The sequence below is a fragment of the Zootoca vivipara genome, chromosome 1 (genome assembly GCF_965207765.1).
Source record: "Zootoca vivipara chromosome 1, rZooViv2.hap1.1, whole genome shotgun sequence".
Taxonomy (NCBI): Eukaryota; Metazoa; Chordata; class Lepidosauria; order Squamata; family Lacertidae; genus Zootoca; species Zootoca vivipara.
The window spans coordinates 1554572-1567990 of NC_142582.1; the positions used below are offsets into that span (position 1 = coordinate 1554572).

Below are 13419 nucleotides of genomic sequence, written 5' to 3' on the forward strand. Positions count from 1 at the left end.
ATACAAGTATCGTGGCCCCTTGTAGGGAAGGCGACTCATTCAGGTATGAGGTTTTAGAACAGTGCCCACCTTGTTCGATGCATGAAAGCAAAATTAGCAGCAATTTTCATGCAGTTTTTATAACTGGGGGGTGAATTCTTGTGAGAATAGTTTGACTGTTTTCGAGGTAGCATTTTACTTTAAGGGACACTGTGCTGCTGTGGGACGATGGCCAATGATGAAGACAGGCTTCAAAAGCAGAGAGGACAGTCCAAAGTGCCATGGAGTGCTGTTTGGAATAGTTAATGAGAAATCCCGGAGGTAGAGGAAGGCCATTGGCTTTAAGCCAGAGAGTTTCCAGATCCCATAGTTCCATTTTGTCACCCAGAGCAGAAGAGGGGGAAATCATCCCAGGACTCCCCACAACTCTATGAAAGAAAGCATAAACGGAGCAATGTCAAAATTAGTGGAGTGTGTCCCCAATTTTTCTGAAGGCAACAACAAAGAGGTAAGTTCAGAATTAGTTTTTGTATAAAGACACTTCCTTGTGTGGCAATATGGTGGCAACATAATACTGGTGATACCAGCTCCATCGCTCTGCCTGAACACTGAGGTCCAGTGCTGAGGGCCTTCTGGCGGTTCCCTTACTGCGAGAAGCCAAGTTACAGGGAACCAGGCAGAGGGCCTTCTCGGTAGTGGCGCCCGCCCTGTGGAACGCCCTCCCACCAGATGTCAAAAAGAAAAATAACTACCAGACTTTTAGAGCACATCTGAAGGCAGCCCTGTTTAGGGAAGCTTTTAATCTTTAAGAAATCAGTGAATTCTAATATTTCTGTTGGAAGCCGCTCAGAGTGGCTGGGGAAACCCAGCCAGATGGGCGGGGTATAAATAATAAATTATTATTATTATTATTATTATTATTATTATTATTATTCTATTTTTTCCCTACCTAAATTAGTTTTGCAAGTCTGAGTTACAGGCTGAGTGTAAGCATATTCAAATCACCTGTACATGAGAAATTAATTTTGAAAACATTTTTACAGGTGTACTGAAATCATCCCCCCATACATATCAGGTTAAATATACAGAACAAAGCTTCAATTTTCTATTAATAAACCCTAAGTTTAATATAACCAACAGCAGAAATCAAATTAAAAGGGAGAGGAGGGGGAAATGCTTCTAAGAGTAATGTTGTAAAAATTGAAAATACAATGTTTGGGGTAAACTTTAACGATTTGACATGCAAATGCAATGCTCTGGGAGAGAGCTTTCTTCTCAGTGTTTACCTGCATTTTCAAAAAATGAAGTGAATGCATATTACTTTTGCATGTTACTTTACTAGATTAGAAGCCCACCTGCTCTTGGCTGGGTGTGTGGTGGAGAAGCTTCTTAGCAGCTTTGTTTCACTGAAACTCTTTTGCTTTATTCAGAAAAAATGATCACACAGAGAGGGAAGAAAAAAGGAAATGTCTCCCCTCTCACTGTGTCCTTCCAACCTCCTGCATAACATCACCACCATTAACCTGTTGTTTTCTCTTGCTGCGCAACGTAGATAGCAAACAAAACCTGTCCTGCCTCTATTATGTAGGGTAGAAAGGGTTGGATTGGATACAATCAGACGCCATATTGAATACCAGACGGTGGACTGAACCTTTCAAAACTGCACTGACTTCAAAACTGCATGGTGTTTGTTTGTTTGTTTGTTTGTTTTGGTTTCTTAGAATTCCCACGAAATGCCAAGTACAAGGCTGCTGGTCAGTTATAAAATAGTAAGGTAAAGGGACCCCTGACCATTAGGTCCAGTCGTGACCGACTCTGGGGTTGCGCGCTCATTTTGCATTATTGGCCGAGGGAGCTGGCGTATAGCTTCCAGGTCATGTGACCAGCATGACAAAGCCGCTTCTGGCAAACCAGAGCAGCACATGGAAACGCCGTTTACCTTCCCGCTATAACGGTTCCTATTTATCTACTTGCATTTTGATGTGCTTTCGAACTGCTAGGTTGGCAGGATCTGGGACCAAGCAACGGGAGCTCACCCCGTCACAGGGATTCGAACCGCCGACCTTCTGATCGGCAAGCCCTAGGCTCAGTGGTTTAACCACAGCACCACCTGGGTCCCTGACTATAAAATAGTACACACCCAATAAACCCACTAAATATACCTTCCTATCAGGCAGATCCACTTGAGCTTCCAGGGCTTTTTTCTTTCAGCAGCCCCGTCCCTTGACAGTGCCAGCCCCCCAGGAAGGCAGCCTACTGGACTAGCAATAGGGGCCCAGTCTGGTTTCCTTCTCTCGGCCTGCTGCCACAGAAGTGTCTGTCACCTAGGATAACAAGGGATATGGGATTCCCACTGCCTCATGGTGGGTGGTCTACTTGGGAACGGGGAAACAGCTGGATTCCAAGTGTCTTCAGCCCCTCCCACTCCCCTTGCTCTCCCAAGCACAACGCAGCAGGTACTGTATGCCTGAGCCAAGTGAAATTAAGGCACCGAATCCCACACAAAGCAAAACTAGCATAACCAAACAGGAAAAAGATCTTTGGACTATAATAGATATCTCATTTGATGTTGTTGTGAACAATACATCAATTTAATATGCAGCAGGAAAAATGTGACATGAGCATTTATTCACTTAAAGATTTGTCACTTGAAAAACAAAATCCATTCTGAAAGACCTGCAAAGCTGCTTTCAGTTGCTTGTGATCCCACAACCAGCAGCCACTTCAAAGAGCACAAATGGCAGAGCTACTTCCCCCTGAGCTCGTTGGCAGATGTGTGGGTGCTTCAGCCATTATGTATTTCGTGGTTCTTATATTGTACTTTTAGGTTGTGAACCACACTGAAGTCTATGGATAAAGGGGGTATACAAATGTTCTAAATAATAACAACCCTGACTTAACCACTTGCACAATATGCACACACATGGACTACACTCTTTGATCAGTGGATTTACTGTGAGCATTTTCACCCCTCCCATTCTGAAAATCTGGTTATATGTGCTGTTGGGAGGAAACAGTTAGGAACTGTTAGGAACTTTGTTGTTTTTTGTTCCTGACTCTGCTCTCTGCCATGTGCTGTGTGCAGCTTAATACAGTATCTGTTGTAGATAAGATGGCTAAGTGAGAGGCTGTAACACTCACAAAGCCAGATGCAGTAGTTAATAGAAATAAATGAGGAATGTTTTGAAACCTCTACAAATGCTCCTGCTGTTTACTGCTGATTTGGTGCTCATAAAGCCCAGTTATGAGTCCATGATTCCTGGGTGTATGCTGAAGGTGTTCCAGATGTCCTGCCCAGGCATAGGGGCCTAAGAAGACCTGGACCAGGCATCCCCAAACTTCGGCCCTCCAGATGTTTTGGACTACAATTCCCATCTTCCCCGACCACTGGTCCTGTTAGCTAGGGATCATGGGAGTTGTAGGCCAAAACATCTGGAGGGCCGCAGTTTGGGGGTGCCTGACCTGGACAGATCCTGGCATTTACCCACATTTACTTGCTCCCTGAGAGGGACCCAGGTGGCGCTGTGGGTTAAACCACAGAGCCTAGGGCTTGCTGATCAGAAGGTCGGCAGTTCGAATCCCTGCAACGGGGTGAGCTCCCGTTGCTCAGTCCCAGCTCCTGCCAACCTAGCAGTTCGAAAGCACATCAAAGTGCAAGTAGATAAATATGGACCACTCCGGCGGGAAGGTAAACAGCATTTCCATGCGCTGCTCTGGTTCGCCAGAAGCGGCTTTGTCATGCTGGCCACATGACCCGGAAGCTGTCTGCGGACAAACGCTGGCTCCCTCGGCCTATAGAGCGAGATGAGAGCCACAACCCCCCGAGTCGGACACGACTGGACCTGATGGTCAGGGGCGCCTTTACCTTTACCTTGCTTGCTCCCTGAATAGTCTGAAGCCATGAGCATGAGGTGCAGGTGTTCGTGCGCTCTAACAGGCTCTGCTCTGCACAGGTGATAGATGAGATTGCCAAGGCCATCTCTCAGACCGAGGGCTGCATGCTCCTGGATGTGGATGCAGGCGCTTCCACCAATCGGACCGTCTACACCTTCGTAGGAAGTCCTGAAGATATAATTGAAGGTGCACTGAATGCGGCCAGAACAGCTTTTCAACATATCGACATGGCAAAACATAAAGGTAATCAGAGGGAGATAAGTGTTAATCATAGAGAGTAAGACAGCCAAACAAGTTCTTATTGATGGTGCTTGTTCAACTACTTTGCAGCCTTTCTCATGCTCTGACCAGTTTGTTTTGTCCTTGATCCGGGAGAAACTAGAAATAACCTGTGAGAGGCGATAAAGGAATGGGATTTCTACATGCGAACTCTCTGGTTTCTGATAGTTAAAGTGGGGCCTATGGAACCAGGTTGAAAGATAAGCCAGGAAAACCAGGTGGCCTTGGACAAGTTCCTCCTTTTCTCCTTTCAGCATAACCTACCTTATGAAGTTGCTGTAAGGATACAATTGTCAGAAGCCAGAATCAATAGTATAAATAGTATAAAAACACCACAGTTAACTCTGTGCAATGAAACCAGAACAGCTCAAACACATTGTCAATCTTTCACAGCAAACACTCAGCCCAGCTGAGGAATCCGTCCTCTCACGGGGTCTATCATTCTGCCCTGCTAAATCCCCACACATGATTCAGTTCTGCGGGGACCTGGGAGCATTTTTCCGCCGTTTACGCCTGAAGGAGTATTTTCATCACAAACAAGAACAAGACAAAGTAGAACAAACTACATCCCCACAACACAACACCTCTCAACTTACTGGGGAACAACCATCACCCTCCAAACGCATTGATGAACAGAACATCGACCACCAACCACCACCGAAAAGATGTTACACAAAAAGGGACTCCACGTGGACCCCTCCTGATGGACGCAATACCACACTAGATCTGTACATAGACTGCTTCCGCCACAGAATCCAAACGGATGTCACCAGAAAACACCATCACTTACAACAAAATCTAAACCATGCTGAAAGGAGAGCCATAGAAAATCTCAGGAACAACCCAGACATTATAATTAAAGAGGCAGACAAGGGTGGAGCTGTCGTCATCATGAACAAAACTGATTACATCCAAGAGGCCCACAGACAACTTTCCAATACTGCCTTTTACATGAAATTGGACTCAGACCCCACACAAGCATACAAAAAAGAACTGAACAAGATTGTCAAGGAGCTAGCCCTACACATCCAAGAACAGATCCTCACAAACACACCAGCGGAACCTCGACCAGGAACTTTCTACCTTCTACCTAAAATACACAAACCAGGAAATCCAGGACGCCCCATCATCTCAGGTATTGGCACCATTACAGTGGGTGTTTCCGGCTATATGGACTCTGTTCTGAAACCATATGCTATCAGTGCTCCCAGCTACGTACGTGACACCACAGATTTTCTGAGGAAAATACAATCTTTGAACAATCTTCCTAACAATACTATACTAGCCACTATGGATGTGGAATCTCTATACACCAACATCCCACACAATGATGGTTTACAAGCCATAAGGAACACCATTTCAGATAAAACCACAGCGGACTTTGCTACCAAACTCTGCCACTTTGTCCTTACCCACAACCACTTCAAATTTGGTGATGACCTGTTCCTCCAGATCAGCGGCACAGCCATGGGCACCCGCATGGCCCCACAGTATGCCAACATCTTCATGGCAGATTTAGAACATCGTTTCCTAGACTCCTACCCACTCAAACCTCTCTTGTACCTACGATACATTGACGATATTTTTATTATCTGGACACATGGACAACAGACCCTGGAAACCTTCCACCAGACATTCAATGACTTTCACCCCACTTTCACCCCACCATCAACCTAACAATGCAAGAAATACATTTTTTGGACACTACTATAAAAATACAGGATGGACGTATAGACACCACCTTATACAGAAAACCAACTGACCGACAAACATATCTACATGCTTCTAGCTACCATCCCAAACATACCAAACAATCCATCGTATACAGCCAGGCCCTACGTTACAACCGTATCTGTTCCAACTCTACAGACAGAGAATCTCACCTAAGAGATCTACAGCAAACCTTTTTAGAACTAAAATATCCACCTGATGAAGTTAAACAACAGATCAATAGAGCCAGACTGATACCTAGGGAGAACCTGCTGCAAGACAGACCCAAAAAAGAAAATAACAGAACACCACTAGTCATCACATACAGCTCCCAAGTTAAAACAGTACAACGCATCATCAGAGATCTACAGCCTCTCCTGGACAATGACAGCTCCCTTTCTCAAGCTCTGGGAGGAAGACCTTTCATTGCCTACAGACAGCCACCCAATCTTAAACAACTCCTCACCCACAATAATACAACCACCAGACTTAACATGGACACTGGTACCAGAGCCTGCAATAAACCCAGATGCCAACTTTGCTGCCACATACACCCGGACAACATCATTACTGGCCCCAACAACATCCAACATACCATCTCAGGACTATTTAATTGCTCATCTTCTAACATTGTGTATGCCATCAAATGCCAACGGTGCCCTTCAGCTCTCTATATTGGACAAACAGGCCAAACCCTACGCCAAAGGATAAATGGACATAAATCTGACATCAGGAACCATAAGACTGAAAAACCAGTAGGAGAACACTTCAATCTCCCAGGACATTCTATACAAGATCTCAAAGCAGCTGTTTTATTACAGAGAAATTTCAGGAACAGACTGGAAAGGGAAGTTGCTGAATTGGAAATCATTACCAAGCTTAAAACCATGGAAGCACCTGGGATGAATAGAGACATCGGATTCTTATCTCATTATGCATGATCAAGCTTTCTTTAGCACCTCAGCCCAGGACTAATTGCAGCCATCAGCAGCCATTAACATCCATCTACAGGTTTACCACTCCCATCAGCCCATCTCCCATTCCCACCCACCCCCACCACCCTCTGTATATATATAGGGTCTGACACTTCTGTTTCTAGTGTATCTGAAGAAGTGTGCATGCACACGAAAGCTCATACCAAAATATAAACTTAGTTGGTCTTTAAGGTGCTACTGAAGGAATTTTTTTATTTTGCTTCGACTCAGACCAACACGGCTACCTACCTGTAACTAGCTCAAACACAGTGAGCCCAGTAACTCTCCCCAATAGATGTTGCTCCAATGAGTCAGTTGCAAGGGCTGAAGGTCCCTGTCTTCCCACAACTCCCTAAGACTCCACCTCCACCAGGTCCTTCCCAAACAGCCTGAGACTTCTCTGCCTTGTCTGTCTTTGTTCTGCCCTCTTCATACTGGGAGACCAGGGGGGAGGGGAACTAGTTGTTCTTCTCCAGCCTCCTCTTCTGCCTCTGAATCTAGACTTATCTCTGCCACACCCTCTCTCTGCTCACTAAACCCTGCTGCCTCTTTAGCTTCCAGCACCTCCTCCCAGTCTGCTCCCTCTTCTCCCTCTGACCAGGCATCATTATCCCACCCCCTGGCTCTGACCTTCTTCTTCCCCTGGGGGTGGCCTTGGGGGTTCCCTGGCTGGTGCCTCCCACCAGTCCTCTGCACCCAGCCAGTCCCTGACAACAATGCAGTTACTGTACTCTCATGTGTGTTAGCCTGAGCTCCTTGAGAAACGGCAGTAAACAAATGCAATCAACAAATAAGTGTTCACCTCTGAGCCTCATGAGTAGTTAAGTATAATGTAATGTTTTGACGCAACACATAATATGAGTGGTGTTTTATTGTTTATGTTTACTTGTTTAGTACACCGTTTGCTTAATTGTTCCATTTAATTTGTTCAAAACCATTGGTTTTTCATGTAAATTATCAACATGTTTTATCTTAAATAAATAAATATTGCAGAAAATAATAGTATGCAACTATTATTGCTCTACATAAAATCTAAAATTTATGTTTATTAGTTCACAATTTAACATACTGAGAATAAATGAGTCAAATTCCTATGTTTTCATCACTCGTAGTGAGGCAAAATTTCACTCTGTAGGAGCAGGGTCTAAATATTAACCGATTTGTCCCAAATTTGAAATTAGACTATGTTTATACCATACGCCTGATATAAGATCAAGGGAGGAAACATTTTCCAAAAAAAGTTTTTTATGACCCACCCTATTACACAACCTTATAACAGTCTTACTTACCCAACTGTGGATTCAAGAGGAGAGGTCATGTGTCCCTGAAAGCCTGTTACTGAAATCCATAAATAGGAATCTTTAGGAGGAAAATGTAACACAAGTCCACAACAGGCCTCAATGCTAATAATTCATCATTAGGTTGCTTTTGATACACAAATTGCTTTACAATTTACCATACACCTCCTGAATCATAGAATCGTGGAGTTGGAAGGGACTCCAATGGTCATCTAGTTCAACGCCCTGCAGTGCAAAAATCTCAGCTAAAGCATCCATGACAGATGAGTATCCAACCTCCCTTGCCTCAGTATCATGAAACCAAAGAGGACACAATCACTTATTCCCAAGTTTCCGAGTGCTTCCACTTTGTCAATCAGTTCCTCCCTGTTGGTGAGGACCAGATCCAAGATAGATGATCCCCTTGTTGCTTCTTCCACCTCCTAGGAAATGAAATTGTCAGCGAGGCAATGGAGGAATTTGTTGGACCTTACATTGTTGGCAGAGTTTGAGTTCCAACAGATATTTGGGTAGTTTTAGTCTCCCATGACTACTATATCTCTCCATTTTGAATGTTTGGTAATCTGCTCTAGGGAAGCACCATCCAGTCTTCAGTCTGGCTTGGCAATCTATAGCAGACACTCACAGTAAGGTCGCTGTTGTCTCTCTCTCCTACAATTTTTACCCATATACTGTTTTCGATGCTCCAGGTCATGGATTTCTTCACAAGTGTACACATCCTTTACATATAATGTTCCTGTTCCTCCTCCGTTTTGTCTATTCCTTTTGAGCAAGTTATAACCCTCAATTCCTACATTCCAGTCATGAGTCTCATCCATCAGGTTTCAGTTATGCCTATTAGTTCATATTTCCCGTCCTGTATTAGGAGTTCCAATTCATCATGCTTGTTTCCCATCATGCTTGTTACCCATCCCTTCACCTGCTGAAGGGTTTTGTCCTCTTTAGTAACGATTATATTACTAGAATAATGTACCAAACACTAGTACATAGGACAAATATCTGTGATGTATTTCTAATGGATTGTTTTGAGGCATAGGCCTGAATTTGTGGTGAGTAACTTTTTATCCTAAAATATATTCCACTTAATCAGTTACTCTTTCCATGAGGTTCAATGACTCTTTGTCTTCAAATGCAGCTTCTTGCAAAGTCCAGTTTTCTCTGTATTTTATATTCTCTCTCCCAACATTACTGTTTTCCTTCCTTCTGATTTCTTGCATGTTTCTGAAGGACTGCCTTCCTCTCCTAGGTGAACATCCTCGGATGGGAGCCCTGGATGTGTGCCCCTTCATCCCAGTGAGGAATGTTACTATGGAAGAATGTGTCCACTGTGCTAATCTGTTTGGGAAGCGATTAGCAGGTGAACTGCATGTGCCTGGTGAGTTGGGTTCGCAAGACAGCACCTGGTCACTCCATGCCACCAAGTGAAATTCCTTCAAAAATCTCTGTTGGCCACTGTAATGTATGCCTTACCAACTAAATATCTGGCATGTGGCACCCATGTGGTCAGCTCCTGGAGAGCTGATTAAGAAGGGTAGTCTGGCTGAAACAGGTAGTTTCAACTCGGGAGGCCCCCAGTCCTTGTCGAGAATAACGTTTGATTTGCCATTAACCCAGCTTGTGGTGTGTTCCTATATGAACATCAGAAGACAAAATAGCCACCTCTCTCCTCATTTACTTCTCCCTTCTTCTTGTGGGCAGGTTTGCCCCCTACATTGCCTTGATGTTTCGGCACATATGATATGCACAGACATTCCAGATAAAGTGGATGGTGTCCACTGGACCCGGTCTCCATGGGGACATCTGCCCAGAGAGCCTATGCACACAGGCTCTATATGTGCCATTGGTAGGGAATGTGAGTTATGAACCTATGCATGCTGGTCGATATGTGTGTTGGTTCCCTGTGCTATCACTTTTTCTGGGTAGTCTAACATCACGGCACAATGAAAATATCAGATTCTATCTGTCTGGCATTACATTGGAAGTAACTGCAAGTAACTGGCTGAGTTTTTATCAATAGTACAGTATTTCTTAGACTGGTGAATGGCACTATTTAGCGGGAAGAAACTCCAATGAAAACCCTTGTTATTACATATTTTTGCATAGCTGCTTATTTGTATATATTTTAAAATTTTATATATGACTGTTTTATGATGGCCTATATTTGTAATGCCTAATAAAGGTTCCCTGTGCAGTTAGGCACCCTGTTCCCCGGAGGCCAGGGGCAGGGAAGGGGCAGGAGATGTGATCCAAGCCGCTGCCACCACACAATGACCTTCTGCATTTGCTGCGTGGTGGGAGGTGCTGTGGAAAGCAGTGAGTCCCATTGTGAGCACCATTGTGGGGCTGGAAGCTTCTTGAGATAACTCCGTTGCAAGCCAGCTCCTGGCCTGTGGCCATCTGGTTGTGAGTAGCTTGTGTGGATGCAGCGTTTTTTTGAATGACACCACAAGCCAGCATTCTCAGTAGACATGTCTGGCTTATTTGTGTACCCCCAACGGCAATCACACAAAGACCCAGCTAACCCCTGGGATGCTGTACACAATTCACAAGTTTCCCAGCACTCCCTCTTTGGTCCCAGCACCACGGGGCAGCAAGCTGGTTGCACTACAGAGTTCAAGAGGTGGGGCTGTCCATGGAGAGGAACCCCCTGCAGTCTCCTTTCCCCAGGGCCTCCCCAGACCTGGAACCAGGCCTCCTGCTCCCTCCTCCCCTCTGATTCTTGAGCCCTGCAAAACCAGCTTCTTTAGGTTGCAGCCTGCCAGCTCCCTGACTGGATCCACTCTTTTGCAGTGTATCTCTATGGCAAAGCAGCTCTGAAGGAGAGCAGAATATCCTTGCCAGCCATCCGAGCAGGAGAATATGAAGCCCTCCCTGAGAAAGTAAGACTTTGTGTTGCTTGCAACAGCAGCTGTACTGCCAACTCTTAGATCAATGGTCAGTGCCCTAGTCTGGGTAGCAATGGAGGCCTTTTAAGAAGGGATGCTCAGATTTTATTGGATGGAGCTGGTTTATGGTTACAGCACAGCTGGCATAATGGAACTCCCGCAGCTGCAGCGTCAAGCTCCTGCTCACTGTTGTACTAGTTGCTAAAGTGTGAGCAAGTCTCTCCCAGTACTTGTGTGTGTGCACACAGGGTGGAGACGCCCTCCTATTGCTGCTCGTGAATCATTCCTGCAATGTCTGTGTGGATTCTGCAATCCAGCTTCATTGTTAGGTGTATTTATCCATGGCATTTGCATCAGATTTGACTTTTAATAGAAATGAGAAGAACATTCAAAACACACATGGCCACTTGGGCAAATTTCTTTGAACACATTAGCTCAGAATATAAATTCCTATTTTAAAGAGCTACTGAAAATTTCAAATGATGTTGATTTAATCTCAAGAAAAAAGTTGCAGGAATAAATTCCAATGCCGGAATTCCCAGGTGAAAGTGTTCCAAATGATGTTTCTGACTAGACTGAGGACTGTGCTGCTTTCCCTTTCACAGTCCTCACCACGGAGCCTATGCTCTCCTGTGCATGCTTAGTCCGTGATAGGATAGGGCCCACTGACAAACCAAGAGCAGATAGTAAATGTGATAATCATTTGCATATAATCATCATCACACATCACAGTTCTCAAGGTAACAAATATCTCTGGAGTGTGACACTGCCCAGCAAGCCAGTTATCTGGCTCTGGGTCTCTTTAACAGTGAAATGGTTATTATTACTTGAATATTACAACCCCCTCTTTTTCTTTGTTTTGTTTTGTTTTTAGCTAAAAAACCCAGAATGGGCTCCTGATTTTGGCTCTGCAACCTTTGTTCCAAGATGGGGAGCCACAGTAACAGGCGCACGGACATTCCTCATAGCCTACAACATCAATTTGCTGTGTACAAAGGAGCTGGCACACCGGATAGCACTGAACATTCGGGAGCAAGGCCGCGGAAAGGACCAGGTATTCCTGTGACCAGGGAAGAATTGGCTTGCAGATTCCCCCCTCCCATTGCAATCCTCCCACAATTCAGAAAAGGGCAAGGAAATGAGAGATCTTCCCAATTTCTTCCCATAATCACTAACCCTGTACAGTATTACTCTTCATTTTCATCACACTACATGCAGAGTTGTGCCTCTCTGCAGGCCACAGATGATGGCAGGGGAAACATATGAATTCACTCACTGCTCACTGACAATGGCAGCTTGTGCCAGGGCTGCCAGGAATCAAGGTCTGACTAGAAGTCTGAGGGTTTTGAATCTTTTCAGGGTCTCCTGGGAAAAGACAAAAGTCCTAGGAGTGAACTGTATTCTCCTAAGACTGATTAGACTTTTGCTGTGGTCTTTTGGCCCCTACAATTTACAGCTCTTTCCTCTGCTTCCTTAAGGGTAGCTGATGACGTCCATCAGCCCTCATGCTTTAATAATCTGTTAGTCTTTAAAGTGCCACAGGATTCCTTGTTGTCATTTGGATATGTGATGAAGGGTATGCATGAAGAGTCTCAAAACAGAAATATTTTGGGAATGGGGTAGGAACTTGAAAATCTGGTAGGAATATGATAGGAATGTTAGATTTTGGCTTCTGGGGTTAAGAAGACAGGAAGTGGTTGGCTCCTGTTTGCCAGCTTCCCACCTTATTCTGTAGATGGTTGAAATACTTGCTCCTGTTTGTCCTTCGTAGCCTGGGCGATTGAAGCAGGTGCAAGGCATGGGCTGGTACTTGGACGAGGAAAATATTGCTCAGGTTTCTGCAAATTTGCTGGACTTTGAGACCACGCCCCTTCACACCGTCTATGAGGAGGTCTGCAAGGATGCCCAGGTGAGCTGGACAAGGAGGTTGGGCCAGAGCATCCCAGGGATGACCTGAGCTAAGACCTTTGGGGTGAAATGTGTCGGGAGCAAGGAGTTGCAGTCCAAAGCCCTTGCGGCTCTGCCTTTGGCTCACTTTTATGGAGCTGCTCTCTGGTTACAGAATAATTGATCGCAGCACAGCACACAAAGAAAGTGAGAGCTACCAATTTGTGTAGGCATTGGCAGCTGGGCTAAGAGCAGGGGATCTGGGGGCTGCAAATGCTGCAGATCAGCAGGGGAAGAGAGGGAAGGGACTGCTGTTCAATTGCATATGCAAGCCAAATATCCCCCAGTATGGCACCAGGAGAAAGGGACGCCTCCCCTTTTCGCCTAGGTAGCATGGGGGTTACCCTCCCCTCCCTGTGCCCTAAACACAGTGGGCGAGCTTTGCCTGTCCTCAAAGAGCCCTCACACAGCAATGACCACCTACAAGGGTCTGCAAGGGTTAGGGTTGGGGTT

The 13419-nt window shown here is 45.1% G+C and overlaps 1 protein-coding gene across 5 annotated transcripts in view; it reads left to right on the forward strand.

Annotated features, from left to right (window-relative positions):
* FTCD (formimidoyltransferase cyclodeaminase) overlaps positions 1-13419 on the forward strand; it is a 25614-nt gene continuing 12195 nt past the window's right edge. Inside the window, exons 1-6 of one of the 5 annotated variants that reach the window (XM_060282450.2) lie at positions 248-487; positions 3933-4116; positions 9381-9509; positions 10925-11013; positions 11894-12073; positions 12791-12928. In XM_060282450.2, coding sequence (XP_060138433.1) covers positions 410-487; positions 3933-4116; positions 9381-9509; positions 10925-11013; positions 11894-12073; positions 12791-12928 — 798 coding nt within the window. In that variant the 5' untranslated portion in view covers positions 248-409. Of the gene's footprint in view, positions 488-3932; positions 4117-8313; positions 9510-10924; positions 11014-11893; positions 12074-12790; positions 12929-13419 lie in introns of those variants that run through there. The other 4 variants (XM_088662157.1, XM_088662266.1, XM_035139577.3 and 1 more) reach the window with 4 other exon arrangements.